The following is a 17,379-nucleotide window of genomic DNA, read 5'->3' as shown; positions in this document are numbered from 1 at the left end:
ATTGATCCTGTGCTACTTGACATAAGACCTGTGTCCACATCTGCTGTGGTCTCATGGTGACATTTAGGGATTGGATAGAGCCGGGTAACTGCTGAATAGGTAACTGACTGGTGATTTTTTTAAAAACGGGAGCCAACGATTCCTGGAAGAGCCACCTGCCGCTGTGTTCCTTTAATAGAGTTGACTGGATCCAGCTTTAGGAAGGATTTCGTGGAAGACGGGAACAGAAGGTTCTTGAAGCTGGACCGTGGCCTCCCCCCTCCCTCCAGCTGCAGCCTGGTATTCTCGAGACGGTGGTCCACTGCCTCAGGGACAGATGGTTTTCCAAGGACCGCTGCTCCCGCCTTTTCTCCCTCCCTCAAGAGCTCTCAAGAGCAGCGTGGACCGTGCCCTCTCTCGCCACCAGGTGGCAGGGCACACCTCCTTCCACCAGCTCATCTCAACACCCAGAAGTCATCCTGTATTCTAAGGGAGTACCCTCAACAGAGGCCCACCAGGAAATGTGAAGTGCTAGAGAAATTAGCTCTGGAAATGTTGGTGGCAGACTCCACAAGTGGAGGCTATAACATACACTTATTGGAGAGAAACGGAGTGGTTCCCGGGAAGGAATGGAAGCCATGAGAACTGGTTGTGAAGGGGTTGGGGTAATAATACAGCAGAGTTCAAGGCAAAATGCCAGTTTTGGCAAAGGCACAGTTAAATCTCTTTACTCGAAATAAAGATGGCTAGGGGGTCAAGTTGAGTAGCTAGAGGGAAAAAGATGGTGTTCAGGATAGCATGTCTGCTCCAAGGGGACAGCTGGGCCTGAGTTCCTTCTATGACTGGTAACAGTTCAGACAAAACTAAAAAACTTCAGGAAATTCTGTGAGAGGCAGTGGGCTAAATGGTCTATCCGTCCTTCTTTGCTCTCAATTCCACCATTTCCAATGGGGAAGAGTCTGCAATGCCCAGATGCTGATTCAAGGAGGCCATATCTCCTCTACAGCCAGGTCAGGCAAAGATTACTCTCTGGAGAGGCTGGGGCTGAGGTATTACTCCCACAGGTGAAGGAGACCTATAAGCCTTAGTAGATACTGCACACTTAGTGTTGAGCCTGGCACACTCTTAAGTGTTTTACAGACATCATCTCAGCCCTGGGAGGTCAAAGTTATCAACATACCCATTCTACAGGTGGGGGGAAAAACCCTCAGAAATTCAGTAACTTGGCCAAGGACATAGCTGAAGGCCAAAGTCTGTACCTGTGACTATTTGCATTATTACAACTCCCAGGGGTCAATACAGAAAAAGAGGGCTCCTGCTTTACAGTTCAGATTCTCCTGATGCCCTTTGACCTGACAAGCTCTTCATTAAGAATTGGAACAAGGAGGTCTGATGGGTGCTTCCAGGAAGAACTAGCCCAGCCTGGACTGAGCCTTTGTTGCAGTCCTCAGCTGTCCATTCCTGACTCCGCATCTTCTCTCTGGATGCTGGTGTCAGAGCTGCTGGAGGGCTCGTCTGGAGAGGCAGCCATGGCAGATGCAGCTGGCAGTTTCAGCCTTTGCTGCTTTTGATATTTGACCCTTCGGTTTTGGAACCAGACCCTCACCTATAATTGAGGCAGTGAGAAGAGATAAGAATGTGACTAACAGTTCCCACTGCATCCCCCATTCCCACAGTGCCCACTCCTCTCTGAAAATTTACTCTTCATTCTAAGGGAAGCACACCCTTCCCTCTAATTCCAGTACCACTCATTCACCCAAGTATTTACTGAGCTCCTGATCTGAACTCTGGAGAAGGAAATGGCAACCCACTCCAGTATTCTTGCCTGGAAAAATCCCATGGACAGAGGAGCCTGGTGGGCTACAGTCCATGGGATTGCAAAGAGTCGGACACGACTGAGCACTTGTGTATTGGCTTCACTTTAGACATCCACATCTGAGGCAGTGCTGGCCCTTCCCAGGTGATGGTGATAATAGTGAAGTACGAGCTCCACCCTCACAGAGCTCACAGTCTAGTGGAGGGAGACCAAAAACAAACATGGAAACAAATATATAAATACAAATGAGGGTACAAATAGGAGTTTGAGCCTCCCTGAAGAACCAGCACTTAAGCTGAGGCTCAGAGGATGAGAGGCCTGCCTGATGGGGACAGAGAAAAGCAAGCCAGGGCAGGGGAGTCAAGCTTGGAATGTCTGAGGATCAGAAAGGAGGAAAGCATGGCAGACACATCTGAGAAAGGGGAAAGCAAAGGAAGAGAAAGTGGAAGAGGTCAGTGGAGACCAGATCACCCAAAACTGTGAAGGCCATGGATTAGAAGTGTCACTTTTGAGTTTTTTAGTGGGATGTGACATAGTCCTATTTATATCAAGTGAACTGCAATTCTGGCAGTGGGTGAAGAATGGATATAAGCAGATTTGAGGAGACAGCTGGGGAGACTGTTGCAGTGATCCAGCAATAGTTGGGGCTGCACACTCCCTTCCCTGTATCATGAGAAGAATGGTCCCATTTGAAACTGGTGGCAATGGAAAAATGAAGTGATTCCAGTTGTATTTCAGAGGTAGAGGTGAAAAGGCTGGCTGATGAATTGGAATTGGGAAAGAAAAAGGAATCTAAGATGACTGAGTATCTTAGATACTCAGATCTAAGTATCTGAACTAGATACTTGAGCAGCTGGGTGGACAATGATGCCATGTGTGGGGAAGGGGAGAGATTTGGGTGGGGGGGTGGGAATCAAGAATTGAGGTTTTGACTTGTTAAGTTTGAAATGGCTTCCCACAAGACACCCAACTGGAGGCCCCAGGAAGGTAGTTAGATGCACAAGTCAGAAAAGAGGAGTGGGTGGAAGATACAAAGTAGGGAGTCACTGGCTTACAAATGGTATTTAAAACCCATGCTGCTGCTGCTAAGTCACTTCAGTCATGTCCGACTCTGTGCGACCCCATAGACGGCAGCCCACCAGGCTTCCCCATCCCTGGTATTCTCCAGGCAAGAACACTGGAGTGGGTTGCCATTTCCTTCTCCAATGCGTGAAAGTGGAAAGTGAAACTGAAGTCGCTCAGTCATGTCCGACTCTATCGACCCCATGGACTGCAGCCTACCAGGCTCCTCCATCCATGGGATTTTCTAGGAAAAAGTACTGGAGTGGGGTGCCATTGCCTTCTCTGTTAAAACCCATGGGGATAGATTAAATCATCTAGGGAGGAAAATTTGAGGCCCCAAAGAGAAGAGTTGCCTACAAAGGGAACCGAGAAGGGACTAGAGAGCTGGGAGAAAAACCGAGAGTGTGGTGTCTGGAAGCCAAGAGAACTGTGGGTTTCAAAACAGAAGGAGTGGTTGATTGTACTGAGTGGTGGGGTAAGATGAGGGAAGAAAGCATATGGTGGCTTTGCAACATGGAGGTCATTAGAGACCTTGATGAGAAGGTTCAGTGAAATGGCAGAATGAAAGAATTCACACTGCAGTGAATTAAGGAGTAGACGGGAGGTGAGGACATGGAGAGAACATAGCCAGTTCTTGAGAAATTTGCCTGTGAAAAGAGCAGCTATAATTCAGTCGCGAGGAGAATATAGGGTCAAGAGAATGTTTATTATTTTTAATATTTAGTCTCTTGAATACCAACTTAATTTCACTGTCAGCTCCTTATTTAGCATGGAAACATTATATTAGAAAGTTCTAGATTAACACATGTTGTTTCCATAATGTGATTTCAAATAGGACTATTTTTCTCATCATATAGAGAAGGGAGTGTGCCAGTGGTTAGGGCCCGTATCCCCTATCAGCCTGGCACAGAGAAAGAGGCCCATAAATTCCTCCCAGCCCCAACTCAGGGTTTTTTGAGAGAGTAGTAACTGTCCCTAGGTGCAGCCGAGCCCACAGGAGTCCCTGCTCTCACCTGGTTCTCTGTAAGGTTGAGCTGGGCTGCCAGCTGGGCTCTCTTCTTCCCCACTATATTGTGCTGTTTTGCAAACACTTTCTCCAATTCTTCCAGCTGCTCCAAGTTAAACATGGTTCGAATCCTCTTTGGGGATCTCTCAGTGTCCTGAAGGTCCTGAGCTTGGGCCCAGTCTCGGGGATCCCAGAGGCCTAGGCAGTGAACCAGCTCCAAGCCTGAAGAGCAATTAGCAGGAGGAAAGGTTAGCCGTAACCCCCTACCCTGTCATCTTGGAGGAGAGAGAACAAACTCACAGCTCCACTGCCCTGTCTTACCCTTGGCCAGGTAACAACACAGCAGGCAAGGTGGGAAGAGACTGCGCAGAAATAAAACAAATGAAAAAGGACATGAACTCTGCTGAATGTTATGGGGCAGGCTGGATGGGAGGGCAGTTTGGGGGAGAAGGGATATATATGTTTATGTGTGGCTGAATCCTTTCGCTGTTCACCTGAAACCATCACAACATTGTTAAATGGCTATACCCCAATACAAAATTAAAAAAAAAAATTTTTTTTTTAAAAGAAGGGACAGTGTTGTGAGACCGCTTTGGCCTCCATTAGTCAGGTTAGTGGCATAATCTCTGGCCCTAAGAGGAGCTGCCAAACCTCCATCTCTCCTTTCCTTGGCTACTTCAGGAAAACCCTATGAGATGAGCAGAGAAGGGACCCCTTTTTGAACAAAGAGTGAAGGTTCATCTTTTTTGTTCATTCAAAGTTTTGAATGGGTACTTTGATTCAGGCATGGTTCCAGGACAAAACAGAGAATCCCTAACAGCAAAAAACAGTAACAACAAAAAAGGCAAATAAGTAACATATTGAGTATGTCAGAAAGTGATTAGCACTAATAAGAATAAAGCAGGGAAGGACAGGGTAAGTGTGCGTGAGTGTGGGCAGGTGGAAGAGTTTGTATTAACATCTTTGGAAAGGGTAGCCACCTCACTCAGGTGACTCTTGAATAGGGCCACTGTGTACAGCTTGTATCCTGCACACAGGTACCCAGCTGAGAGGGTAAGTGGAGTCTGAAATTTCGCCTGCTCTTTATAAGCCTGTTCTTCCTCCCTGACAAGGTGTTGTGTTTGCATGGAGTTAGGAGGTGCCCTTTTCTAACGCACATAAGTGTGCTATTCAGCTCATAGAGCTGTGGGCCAGCGGAGATGCAGGTTGGTCTACCAGGGTCAGTACCTGACTCGTAACTCCAGAGGAGTGAGGAAGGAAGCCATTGGGCTAGCTTGGAAGGAAGTGTTCCAGACAGAGTTCTGGCAATGCAGGGCTAAGACTCCTCCGCTCCCACTAACCTTGGGGAGGGGCTCCAGGGCTAGCAGACAAAACTGCCCCACTGAAAGGAGTGAGGTCTGGCTGCCTAAGACCCCAGCCACTGGGCCCAGCTGGCTTACATAAGCATTAATAGCAAAATATAAGAAATCATCAATGGAGCTAGATTTAAAATATGGTATATTCTTGCAATGGACCATTCTGTGGCATACAGAAGCTCTGTGTGGACTTCTAAGGAAAAATCTCGATACATGGTCAAGTAAAAAGAGTAAGGTGCAGAGCAGTGTGTCTAGTGTTGGGGGAGGGTTAGAAGAATGCATGTGTGTGTATATATATATACATGTATTTTCACAAATACACATGTGTGTGAGCTCAGACGGTAAAGAATCTGCCTGCAATGCAGATACCCAGGTTCAATCCCTGGGTAGGGAAGATCCGTTGGAGAAGGGCATGGCAACCCACTCCAGTATTCTTGCCTGGAGAATTCCATGGACAGAGGAGCCTGGCAGGCTACAGTCCATGGGGTCACAAACAGTCAGACACGACTAAGCGTCACACACACACACACGTGTGTCCAAGTATTAAATAGTATAAAATATACTAGAAGAATAAAGAAACTGGTGTCTGGCTGCCTGTGGGGTGGGGAGAACCAGGTGGCTAGGGGAAAGGAACGGTAAACTCTTCTCCATACTGTAACTTCATAGTTAACATTTTGAAGTTTGATTTGTGTGGCTGTAATACCCATGCAAAAACCAGTGAGGTATTTCCCTGGTGGTGCAGTAGCTAAGGCTTGGTGCTCCCCGTGCAGAGGGTCTGGGTTCAATCTCTGGTCAGGAAACTAGATTCCATGCTGAAACTAAAATATCCCACATGCCTCAACTAAGACCTAGCACAGCCAAATCAATCAATCAATCAATATATATATATTTAAAAAAATAACTTGAAAATGAGACAATAGTAATACGGAGTAGAAAGTTACAATTCAGACCTCAGGTGTGTGGGGACATTAGAAAAAGGTGGCTTGGAGTGAGGGCTGTGACTCTCATGAAAGTGAAAATGTTAGTCGCTCAGTCATGTCCAACTCTTTGCAACCCTATGGTCTGTAACCCACCAGGCTCCTCTGTCCATGGAATTCTCCAGGCAAGAATACTGGAGTGTGTTGCCATGCTCTTCTCCAGGGGATTTTCCTGATTCAGGGATCGAACCGGCATCTCCCACATAGCAGGCAGATTCTTTGCCTTCTGAGCCACCAGAGGTGGCTCTCATTATGTAGCAAGAATTTGGATAGTGCTTGGGAGACCAGGGTTTCTCTCCCACGTGGGTGGGAGGAATGCCCAACTGAAGGGAGGTGAGGAGACACAGGGTGGGGGTAACCGAAGAAAGATTGTCTTACCAGGATCTTGGTTTGGGTTGATAAGGCTTGCACTAAATTTACTCTTGTTTCCCCTCATGGGAGCCATGGGGATGCATGAACCAGATAGCCAAAAATGGTAAAAACTCATATAGGTGGATGTTAATACTAGAGGAGAAAATTACCCCAACGGTTAAAGTCTCATGGGGATTTAAGTGACTGTGCTCCAGGGCCCAGAGCCCCAGGGAACCATTCTAAGAGCTGAAGGAACCTGGCTCAGAGCAGTAAAGTGCGGAAGCTAAGCTCACACAGAGGTGAGCAGTGGAGGCTGTAACTCGGTCGGCTAATCCCCGACAGCTCCTCGCTCTGGCTGAAGGGTACCAGTAGCAGCTGCCTCTCCGGCCGAGTTGGCCGCGCTGGGGAAAAGCCTGCTCCACAAAGCATTGTGCAAAGCAGGTGTGCAAGGGAGCAAGGGCCTCTCCCACTCCCTAGACCAGGGAGAGGCCGGGCTGCCTGCAGCCCTGCGCTGATCATGGTTGTCCGAGTCGCTCTCGGGCCTGCCCTCACCTTCCTCTCTGCACACGTACTCACCCACCCCCCGACACACACCTTTTCCCACCTCAGCGGCGGGCCGGATAGTCTCCCACCTGGTCTGGGTCCCTCTCTCCGCCCGGTATCACCTGCAGGGTCAAGGGTCATAAACTTGACATCTACTCCAACCACGCGTGGCTCTCAAACTCGGGGACTTCTCCTCTATCCTGTGCCCGCCGTGGCGGCCATCCGCTCCCTCGTACCTGTGACGCTGAGACCCTGGAGGCCGCAGAAGTGGGAGGCGAGGGGCCGCAGCGCAGGGGGCTGGGGGCGCGGCTGGTGCAGCCCCGCGCTCAGGCAGGCGGGCAGCCACGTCGGCGGGCACGCCCCGGGCAGAGCCTGGGCGGGAGGCCTGGAGGGCACGTTCCAGAGGTCCCCGTGGGCGCCAGCGGAGACTGACAGCGGGGAGGTGGTAGGCGCGCGGGGGTCAGGTCTGGCTAGGATGGCCTCAACGGAAAAGGAGGACGCGAGGCGTCCGGGCGCGCGGGCCGGGCCTGGATTTGCAGAACCGCGAGGCAGAGCGGGGGACGCGGGCCGGGGAGAGCGGCTGGAGCGCTGGGGCTGGACCCCGGCGCCCGAAAGAGGGAGCGGCCGGCAGCCCCGCGGCCCGGGGCTGGGCATAGCGCGGCCCTTGCTCGGAAGGGCCCAAGAAGGGGAGCTGGGGCCTCTGGGCTGTGGGCAGCGCGGGAGGCGCGGGAGGACACCTGCTTTAAATAAGGGAGCGAGCCTTGTCGGCCAGGAACGGTCACAGCTGTCTCCCGCGGCTCTTAAATTGGACAGGGCGGGGCCGGGCTTTTCCTTCCCATCGCCCAGGTGGGCGCCACCTCCCGCGGGCAGGACCCCCCCCCCGCAACGTTTCAAAGCCCAGGGCGCCTTAGCGCCCTTCCTCCTTCCTCGTAAAATATATCCCCATCCTGTGCAGTAGGGAAAAGAACCTTAAACTCACTGTAGCTTGCTGGTGACCCCAGGCGAGCCACCCTGTAGTGCCGCGACTTTAGGTTTTGGCTCATCGGCTCACTGTCTTTTAAAGCCCTGGCCACATTCACCTATGACTGTGCAAGCCCTTAAATAAAAAAAAAAAAAATTAAAAAAGAATAATTGAAATACCTTGTTTAAACACTGAAAAGTAAAATTCCCACCTTTTCTTGCTTGGAGACACCGCTGTAGTTATCAATTTCTGTTGTGTCTTTTCAGGGACTTTTCTGCACTCTCGCCTTACTGAAGCCCCAGTGGAAAAATCTTTCCGGTATACAAAAAAAAAAAAAAGGAAGGGTAAGAAATACGAATTTATTGCAAATGCATGGGAGTTAGTGTCCTACAAAACCTGCCTTATGTAAGGTGTAAGGCAAGCATATGCATCTCCCTTTTACAGTTGGATAATCGGTGTTTTTGGATGTCCTTGGGTAAACTGCAAGTTACTGTTTCAATGTCTTCGTCTGTAAAATGGATAGTAATAGTAGGTACCTCATGGAGTTGCTGTGTGGTCACACAAGAGTTAATGCACCTAAACCATGTAGCATTGGCCAGTGAGCACTATGCAGTGATTGCGGCACTGGGAGGAATTCCTGCCTTCCAGACTCCCATGGTATTCTGCCTCCTCAAATCAATGCCTAATGTTGAAGCCACTCTAGCAGGTCGAGGCACAGTTCAGTGGCGTTGTCCATAGGTGTTAGCTCTTGGAACACCAGTATGCCCTGTCTGCTCTGCTAAGTGAGGGCTGGAGGAAATCTTGCTGGGTTCCTGTCCCTCCCCACTTCCCACTTGAGCAAATACTGGCCCTGCCTTCTGAACAACACCCCCAGCCCACCCCCACCCCAGGCAGTCTGCAACGTGAGATTGTGGGAAAAACAAAGAACAGGTGTCCCATCTGACCCCAGGTCTAGGTCTCCTGTGTTGTGGCCAGAGAATGCAGGGTCAGAAATGAGGGTACAGCAATGAGAGCTCCAGGGAAGGGGCCTGGGTGGGAAGGACTCTCTCTTCCGGTGAGGTCAGATCCACTGGGAGTTGGAAAGTTCTGGACCCCATAACTTTCAAATCTTACATATACTATTTCATTTCTCACCATGTTTCTTTCTTAAAAAAAAAAAAAAAAATATTGGCTGCACTGGGTCCAGTTCCCCGACAAGGGATGGAACTCCTGTTTCCAGCATTCGAGCTCCAGTCTTAGCCACTGGACCATCAGGGAAGTCCCCCTCAATGTGTTTCTTTTTGAGGAGCTTTTCCTCCAAGAGGTAGAGTCTGTGTTGACATCTGTTACCCCTAGGGCCACCCAGACTGCAGTGCTAAAGTACCAAAAGTGGGCCTTATGAGGAGGGATACAGACACTGCTTTTTTTGGGCCTACAATGATAGTGACTTAGGTGGTTGGGGAACCGTGGAGCAAGATGATGGAAAATGTGGGTTTTGGAGTTGGACAAACCTGGCCTCAAATCCCAACTTTGTCACTGAACTGTAACTTCAGATAAGTGGTATATTCACTCTAAGCCTCAATTTCTTATAAAATGGGAATGATCTCTTAAGTGAGAAAATAATACTTACCTAATGAGATTCTTACAAGAGTTGAATGAGATTGAGTTTTTAGCTGCTGCTGCTGCTAAGTCGCTTCAGTCATGTCCGACTCTGTGCAACCCCAGAGATGGCAGCCCACCAGGCTCCCCTGTCCCTGGGATTCTCCAGGCAAGAACACTGGAGTGGGTTGCCATTTCCTTCTCCAATGCATGAAAGTGAAAAGTGAAAGTGAAGCCGCTCAGTCGTGTCCAACTCTTAGTGACCCCATGGACTGCAGCCCACCAGGCTCCTCCGTCCATGGGATTTTCCAGGCAAGAGTACCGGAGTGGGGTGCCATTGCCTTCTCATGATAGCTATTGTGGCGAGGAGAGAAGCTATTTACAATAACAGCATGCACCCTGGAATCAGGGGGAGTTGACAAATAACAAGAAAAAACTTGTAAAATAGAAGATGTATGAAAACTTTGTTAAGTCTGTGCTGATTTTTAGGTAAAAAGTATGGTCACTGTGTCTCTAGGTCTGGGTTTTCCATACATACACTGAATTTCAGTACATTGTTATCTGTTTTCTATTATTTGAATTATTTCTCTTCAAACTGTAAGTTCATGAGTATATAGATATTAATATCCCTAGTTTACATACGAGTAAATAGAGCAAGAGAGGTTAACAGACTGCCTAGGTTCAAATCCCCCTAGCTATGTGACCTTTAGAAAAATGTATTTTAATTTACATTTATTTCCCTGAAAACTCTTTAGGTTGAGCTTTTGGATATCAGCCATTCGGATATCCCCTTTTGTGTGAAGCCCCTGTTCCAGCGGTTTCCATATTTTTCCATTGGGCTACTATCTTTTTCTTATTAATTTGTAAGAGTAGTTATGGATAGAGATAGATATTTTGGGATTAAGCTTTTTATTACAGTATATATAGATGCAAATATTAATATCTTCTTCCACTCTGTGGCCTGCCTTCTCGTTCTTTTAATATTTTCTTTTAATGAACAAGATAACTAATTGTAATAAAGCTTAACAATCTGCTTTTATGTCCTTCCAGAGAAACCTTTTTGCCTAGCTGAAGCCATGAAGGTATTCTTTTGTGATTACTGATAGATATGCCCTTATTGCTATTTTAATTGTTTCCTGGTTCTTTTTTGTTCCTTTTTCTTTTACTCTCATAACTTTTGATTTGATGACTATCTTTAGTGTTATATTTGGATTTCTTTCCTTTTGTGTGAGTTATAAGCGAGTTCCCTTGTATGTAACTAATGCTTTTCTCTTGCTGCTTTTAAATATCTTTATATTTATAGCTAATTATATTTATGTCTAAATATAACTAAATATCCTTCATTTTTGCCATTTTAATTGCAGCATGTCTTGGTGTGGACTTCTTTGGGTTCATCTTATTTGGGACTCTGTGATTTTTGAACCCGCATGTGCTTCTTTTCCCAGGTTAGGGAAGTTTTCACTTATTAATTCTTTGAGTAAGTTCTTTGCCCCTCCCTTTCTCTCTCTTTTCCTTCTGGGCCTCTGGAATGTAAATATTAGCATGTTTGATATTGTTCCAGAAGTCTCTTAAACTGTCCTCATTAAAATTTTTTTTCTGTTCAACTTGGGTGATTTCCATTCCTCTGTCTTCTAATTCAGTGTTTCTCTGTATCATCTAATCTACTTTCAATTCCTTCTTCTTCTTTCTTTTTTTGGTATAAAGCAGCACAGATTTATTATATTATAGTTCTAGTGGTCAGAAGTAAAAACTGGGTCTCTTAGGACTAATTCAAGATGTTGACAGGGTTGTCTCCCCTCTGGAATCTCCAAGGGAAGAATCTGTCTCCTTGCTGGTCATTTCTTATTTAATCTGTTCTGTTGCTTTTCTCGAGCTTCTAGAGGCTGCTAGTAGGTCTTTGTTCTTAGCTAGCCTCTTTCTCCTTCAAGTGCAGGAGCATAACATCTTTAAATCTTCCTCCCTTTTTCTGACATTCTTGCTTGCTTTTTTTGTGGCTGTGCTGGATCTTCGTTGCTGTGCGGGCTTTTCTCTAGTTGTGGAGAGTGGGGGCTACCCTCTAGTTGCAGTGGTGTCTCTCACTGCAGATTACGGGCTCTAGGGCACGCGGCCATCAGGGGTTGCGGCCTGCAGGCTCTAGAGCACAGGCTCATTAGTTGTGGCATGTGGACTTCGTTGCCCCGCAGCATGTAGGATCTTCCTGGACCAGGGATGGAACCTGTGGCTCCTGCATTGGCAAGTGGATTCTTTACTAGGGAAGCCCTTGCTTTCTTCTTATAAGGACCCCTGTGATTACACTGGGTCCATCCAGATAATCCAGAATTATTCCCCCCAACTCAAAATTCTTAGCTTGATGACCTATAACAATTTCACTTCAGTAATTATCTTCAAATCTCATTCATCCTTCTTTATAAATTTCTGATGCCTTATTAAACTTCCCATGGTTCATCTACTCTTCTCCTCAGTTTGTTGAGCATCTTTTATGATCAGTACCTTGAACTCTTTATTGGGTAGATTGCTTATCTGGAGATAAGTAGACGTCATTTAGTTCTCCTTTGGAGTTTTGTGTGGCTTCTTTGTTTGCAACATATTCTTCTAACTCCTCATTTTACTACTTCTCCATGTTTATTTCTATGTGTTAGGTAGGTTGGTTACATTTCCTGATCTTGGAGAAGTGATCTTATGCAGGTGACATTCTGTGGGGCCCAGAAATACACTCCCCTCTGTCAGGGTGCCTCCTAAGCAGGCTTCATGGGCCTTTCTGGTGTGGTGAGGCTGACTACCATGGGCATGCTTGTAAGCGGGGTTGGCCCCCAGACCAGCTGGCTGCCAGGTCCTACCTTGGGCAGTGGTTGCTGGCCACTTGTAGGTGGAACCAGGTCCTGGGGTGCCTGGCTATGGGGACTGGAAAGGCTGGTGCTGAGCCATTTTTCAGGCAGGGCTGGGTCCTTGCATGTCTGCCTGCTCAGCCCTGGGGGTCTTGGGACTGGTTCTGACCTGCTGGTGGATGAGTAAGCTCCTAGCATTATAAACTAGAGGGGGATTCCGAAATTGTGCTTTGCAGCACCAGTGTCCTGGTAGAATGAGCTCCCCCAAATGGCTGCCCCTAAGGGACTACCAGTCACTTCCTACTTCTCTGGGAGGTTTTCCCAGGATCAGAAAGTAGGTCTGACCCAAGCTCATACAAATTATTGCCATTGTGTTGGATCTCAGACTATATAATATTTTGGTGTGCCCTCTAAGAACAGAGTCTCTGTTTTCTACTGTTGCTGGCTCTCCCATATGCAAGCCTTCAAAGCCAGATGTTCTGGGGCTCATCTTCTGATACAGAACCCCCAGCCTGGGGGCCTCAATGTTGGGCTCAGACCCCTCACTTCTTGTGAAGAAGCTCTACAGTTGTGATTAGCCTCCTGTTTTGGCATTTCCTATCCAGGGATGGGGGTCTTGACCATACCAGGTCTCTGCCCCTCCTACCTGTCTTGTGGGTCCTTCTTTATATCTTTGGTAGTGGTGGTTTAGTTGCTAAGTTGTGTCCAACTCTTGTGACCCCATGGACTGTAGCCTGCCAGGCTCCTCTGTCCATGGGATTCTCTAGGCAAGAACACTGGAGTGGGCTGCCATTTCCTTCTCCAGGTTTCATATCTGTAGTTGTAGAAAAATCTTTTCTGCTGGTCTTCAGGTTGTCCTCATAGCTAGTTGCTCTGTAAGTAGTTGTAAATTTCGTGTGCTGGTGACAGGACGTGAGCTCAGGGTCTTCCTATTCCACCATTTTGGCCATATCTCTTCAGTGAAAGGAAATTCAGCAATATGGATGAAACTTGAGGACATTGTGCTAAGTGAAGTAAGCCTTTCACAATAAAACAGATACTGTGTGATTCCACTTACATAAGGTAGAGTAGTCAAAATCATAAAGACAGAAAATATAATGGTGGTCGCTAGGGACTAGGTGGAGGGGACTACAGGAAATTTTTATTTAGAGGGTATAGAGTTTCAGTATACAAGATGGAAAGAATTATGGGGATGGGTGGTTGTGATGGTTATAGAACAATGTAAATGTGCTTAATACTACAAATGCACACTTACAATTGGTTAAGATGGTAATTCTTTGCACATTTTACCACAATTTTTTAAGAAATGGGAAAAAAACCAATGAGGTAGTCTCTTTAAAGTACTGAGAGATGTTAATTGTCTACATAAAATGTATATCCATGGAAATTATCATTCAAGAGAGAGGTAAAAATGAAAACATTTTCAGACACACAGAGGCCAAGAAAGTTTGCAACCCAAAGGCCATTCCTTACGAAACCTATTTAAAGAGTAGTTTAGCAAGGGAAAAAACCCAAGAGGTACAGGTATAAGAAAAATATAGAAGTTGATTAATTATCAACTGTTTATTGTTAAAAAGAATCTTTTTTAATTAAAAAAGCTAACGCTTCACACAGCAAAATAAGATTGAATGCATTATGCAATGGGCCTCTTAATGTCATTGTCATGTTCAGGAGAAAAATGTAAGATATTGGCTAATTTTACATATTAGTGGACAAAAATAATAGTTAAGAATGTATATTAACTACTTAAGGGCAAAGACTAAAAGAATAGAAATGCAATGCATATCTTCCAAACCAGTAAAGGCTTTTTAAAAGTGGGCAGGATGTATATGGAAAATTTTATCAGTTCTCTAGAAGGTGGGAAAGGTGTAAAACAGAAATTAAAAGAAAAATGCTAAACAGAAAATACAAAAAAAGATAGCAGAAAAAAGTCCAAATAGAGAAGCAGTCACATTGCGACATAAAAGACAGAACTCTTAGCCTATGTTTAAGTGAGATGAGTGTTTATTCCAGATCAGGAGAAAAGGCCAAGATAGCTTTCCTAACTTCCTAAGATGTTTTTGTGAAGAGCTAAAAAGAGAAAGAGGGAATATTGTTCCCAGAATCTGTCTGAAGAATTTACTAGAAAAAAAATTTTTTTAGACAACTAGAGTGGTGAGACAGAAATTAGCATTAATCATAATGGCAAGAATCATCAGTGGCCTCTAACATCACAATCAGAAAGACAACTAGAAATTATGTGCCTACTGGTGAAGGTATGCAACTTTATGTATGAAGTTTTCTTGTCAAAAAAAACGTCAAACATGAATCTAATCAAGTTTTTAGATCTAAATCCCAATTCACAGAACATATAGTGGCAAGATAGAGAAGGCAATGGTACTCTTGCCTGGAAAATCCCATGGACAGAGGAGACTGGTGGGCTGCAGTCCATGGGGTCTCTAAGAGTCGGACACGACTGAGTGACTTCACTTTCACTTTTCACTTTCATGCATTGGAGAAGGAAATGGCAACCCACTCCAGTGGGTTCTTGCCTGGAGAATTCCAGGGACGGAGGAGCCTGGTGGGCTGCTGTCTGTGGGGTCGCACAGAGTCGGACTTAGCAGCAGCAGCATATGAAACAATGATACAGTTGAAAAAAACAATAAAATCCAAAATGGTTCTTTGAAAAAGAGAATAGAATAAACAAAACACTATCAAAATTGATCAAGAGTAAAAGGAGAAAAGACAAAATAAGAATTAGTGGAAATGATGGCAGAACAAAGCTAGAAATAGAGATCATCTCATTGTTAGGGATTATCATGAATTGTCAATACATTTGAAACATTATATAAAACAGATCATTTTCCAGAAATATATAAATTGTTAAAATTGACTTTAGAAAAAACAGAAAACAATATGCCACTAACTGTTCAATTGGTAATCAAAATTTTACAAATCATTTTTCCTTTCAACCTCCCAAATCCAGTCCCAACAGTTTAAGAAATCCTGGTTTTATACTGTTTCACAGTTGAAAAAAGGGCAAGCTACCCAAATTTTTTTTTTTTTTTTTTCAGGGTCTACAAATAATTTTATTGAACAAATAACACAACAGCCTTCCTAGATTGAGGACTACCCTCCCCAAGCCATTTCTCACACGCTTAAAGCACAGAGTTTGCACAGTAAGGAATTAAAAAAAAAATCATTTCTATGTAGAAATCAGACTCTGCCCCAATAACATCATGGACTAGACTATTTACAAGCTTTCACATTTTAAGTATTCCTATTACGGTTGTTTTCTTTCTGCCCCTATCCAGGGGCTCCAGTACTTTTCTCTTGACTGATACTGAAGGGAGGGGTATACTGTAGGGAAAAGGGGTGGTGGGCTCCTCAGAGCTACTGGCACCAGCCCTAGGGTGCTGTGCCTTACCACAGGGTGGTGGATGTGTAAGGGCAAGGGGGATTAGATACAGTAAGTGGGATGGGGCACAGGCATCCAGAGCCCTTCCTGATCCCCATCCACACCCTCTCAACTTGGGGTGGGGGGGGTGGGGGAGAAACAACTAGTTGCAGTGGGGAGGGATCGGGCCAGCCCTGGGTAGAGGGAGAAACCTCCCACACCAGTCCCTACTCCTATTAACAGCCAGCAAAGTGTCCATCCATCTGGGGCTGGGAACAACGGGCAGGTAGGCAGGAAAAATCAGGCTTGTTCTGCCCCCAGCCTCTGTCCAACACAGGAGGAATCGAGGTAGCAAACGGCTGAAATGCTCCAACGAGAGGGTAAAGGAAGTGAGGAGGGAAAGGAAGTTCCCACTTTTGTAGAGCTCCCATTGCCCTGGGGCTGGAAAAAGGCAGACCTTGCTTTTAAAGTGCTGTAGCCTCTAGCAGGGCTGGGCCCTAGGCAAGCTTGGAAGAATGCAGGCCAGGCAAGGGCACAGGAACCAGGCATTCCTGACCAGCATGTGCCCTGCCATGCTCCTTGTAGGGATTGCTGGGAAAGGTGGACTGGTAACTCCGCCATCAGCCCTCACCAGCTTCCAGCCATCTCTGGTCCACATACAAACCAACACCCAACCAGCACTGTAGGACTGCCCTGCTCACAGCTGAAGGTTCCAGGCCAGTGGAGTTTATTCACGGTTGTGGCCCCAGCCTAGGTTCCTCAATGGAAGCCACACCTTGAGCCTGGGGGTGTCTTGCTGGGGCAGGGGGTGTTTACGCCTGCCACCCCCCAGGCTCACACCTCATAGAGGATCACAGGGAAATCCACGTGGATGCGGGGGGGATCCAACTTCACGGTGCCCTGAGGAATCAGGTTCTTATGCACCCGCCTCAGCTTGGCCCGCTTCTGCCCGTTCTTGGTGACGATTGTCTCCTCATAGAATTCGTGAGCCAGATCCCCATCCTCGTCATAGAACATGGAGCCGCGGCGCGTGAATACGAAGCGGGGCACGACTCGGCCTCGCGGTCGCACCAAAGCTTGCTCAGCGACCGCCGCCTCTGGGCCGCCGCCCCCCGCCGCCGAGGTGAAGGGCCACAGGCCCCGAGCTTTGGAGCCGCTGGCGCCCATGTCAGGGCCGCCGGCGCATGGCGGGCCCGGCAGTAACTTCGCTCTTACAAGGCCGACGGCGCCACCATACCGTGCCTGGGCCTTGGCTCGCAGATGCCGCCGCAGCCGCTGCCGCTGCCTTCCGTAGGGTCCGCTGTCTCCACCCCCAAATCATTTTTGAGGCTAGCATAACCTTGATGTCCAAACCAGAAAATAATATACTGTGAGACAAAAAATTTTAAATCAATTATTCTTATGATCCTAAGGTGGTGAATTGTTAAATAAAATGTTAGCAAATCAAATTTGGCAGTTTATATAATAATAATCATGATCAAGTAGGGTTTGTCCTGGGAGTGTAAGAAAACATCATAAAATCTATTGAGGTGTACACCATATTTACAAAA

General features: G+C 46.6%; 1 protein-coding gene and 1 pseudogene across 1 annotated transcript; both read right to left on the bottom strand.

Moving 5' to 3' along the window:
- Positions 1-732: 732 nt before the first annotated feature.
- Positions 733-7,743, bottom strand: NOTO (notochord homeobox). Its single transcript, XM_070380170.1, has 3 exons — positions 7,326-7,743; positions 3,871-4,085; positions 733-1,585 (listed from the first exon to the last, which is right to left on the bottom strand). Exons 1-3 carry the CDS (start codon positions 7,741-7,743, stop codon positions 1,427-1,429), a joined length of 792 nt encoding a protein of 263 aa, XP_070236271.1. The 3' UTR covers positions 733-1,426.
- Positions 7,744-15,502: 7,759 nt separating this feature from the next.
- On the bottom strand, positions 15,503-17,121 carry LOC138990007 (tumor suppressor candidate 2 pseudogene; annotated as a pseudogene).
- Between the last annotated feature and the right edge of the window lie 258 nt (positions 17,122-17,379).

Source organism: Bos mutus, chromosome 11 (assembly GCF_027580195.1).
Source record: "Bos mutus isolate GX-2022 chromosome 11, NWIPB_WYAK_1.1, whole genome shotgun sequence".
NCBI classification, from domain to species: Eukaryota; Metazoa; Chordata; class Mammalia; order Artiodactyla; family Bovidae; genus Bos; species Bos mutus.
This window is presented reverse-complemented; position numbering and strand designations above follow the sequence as displayed.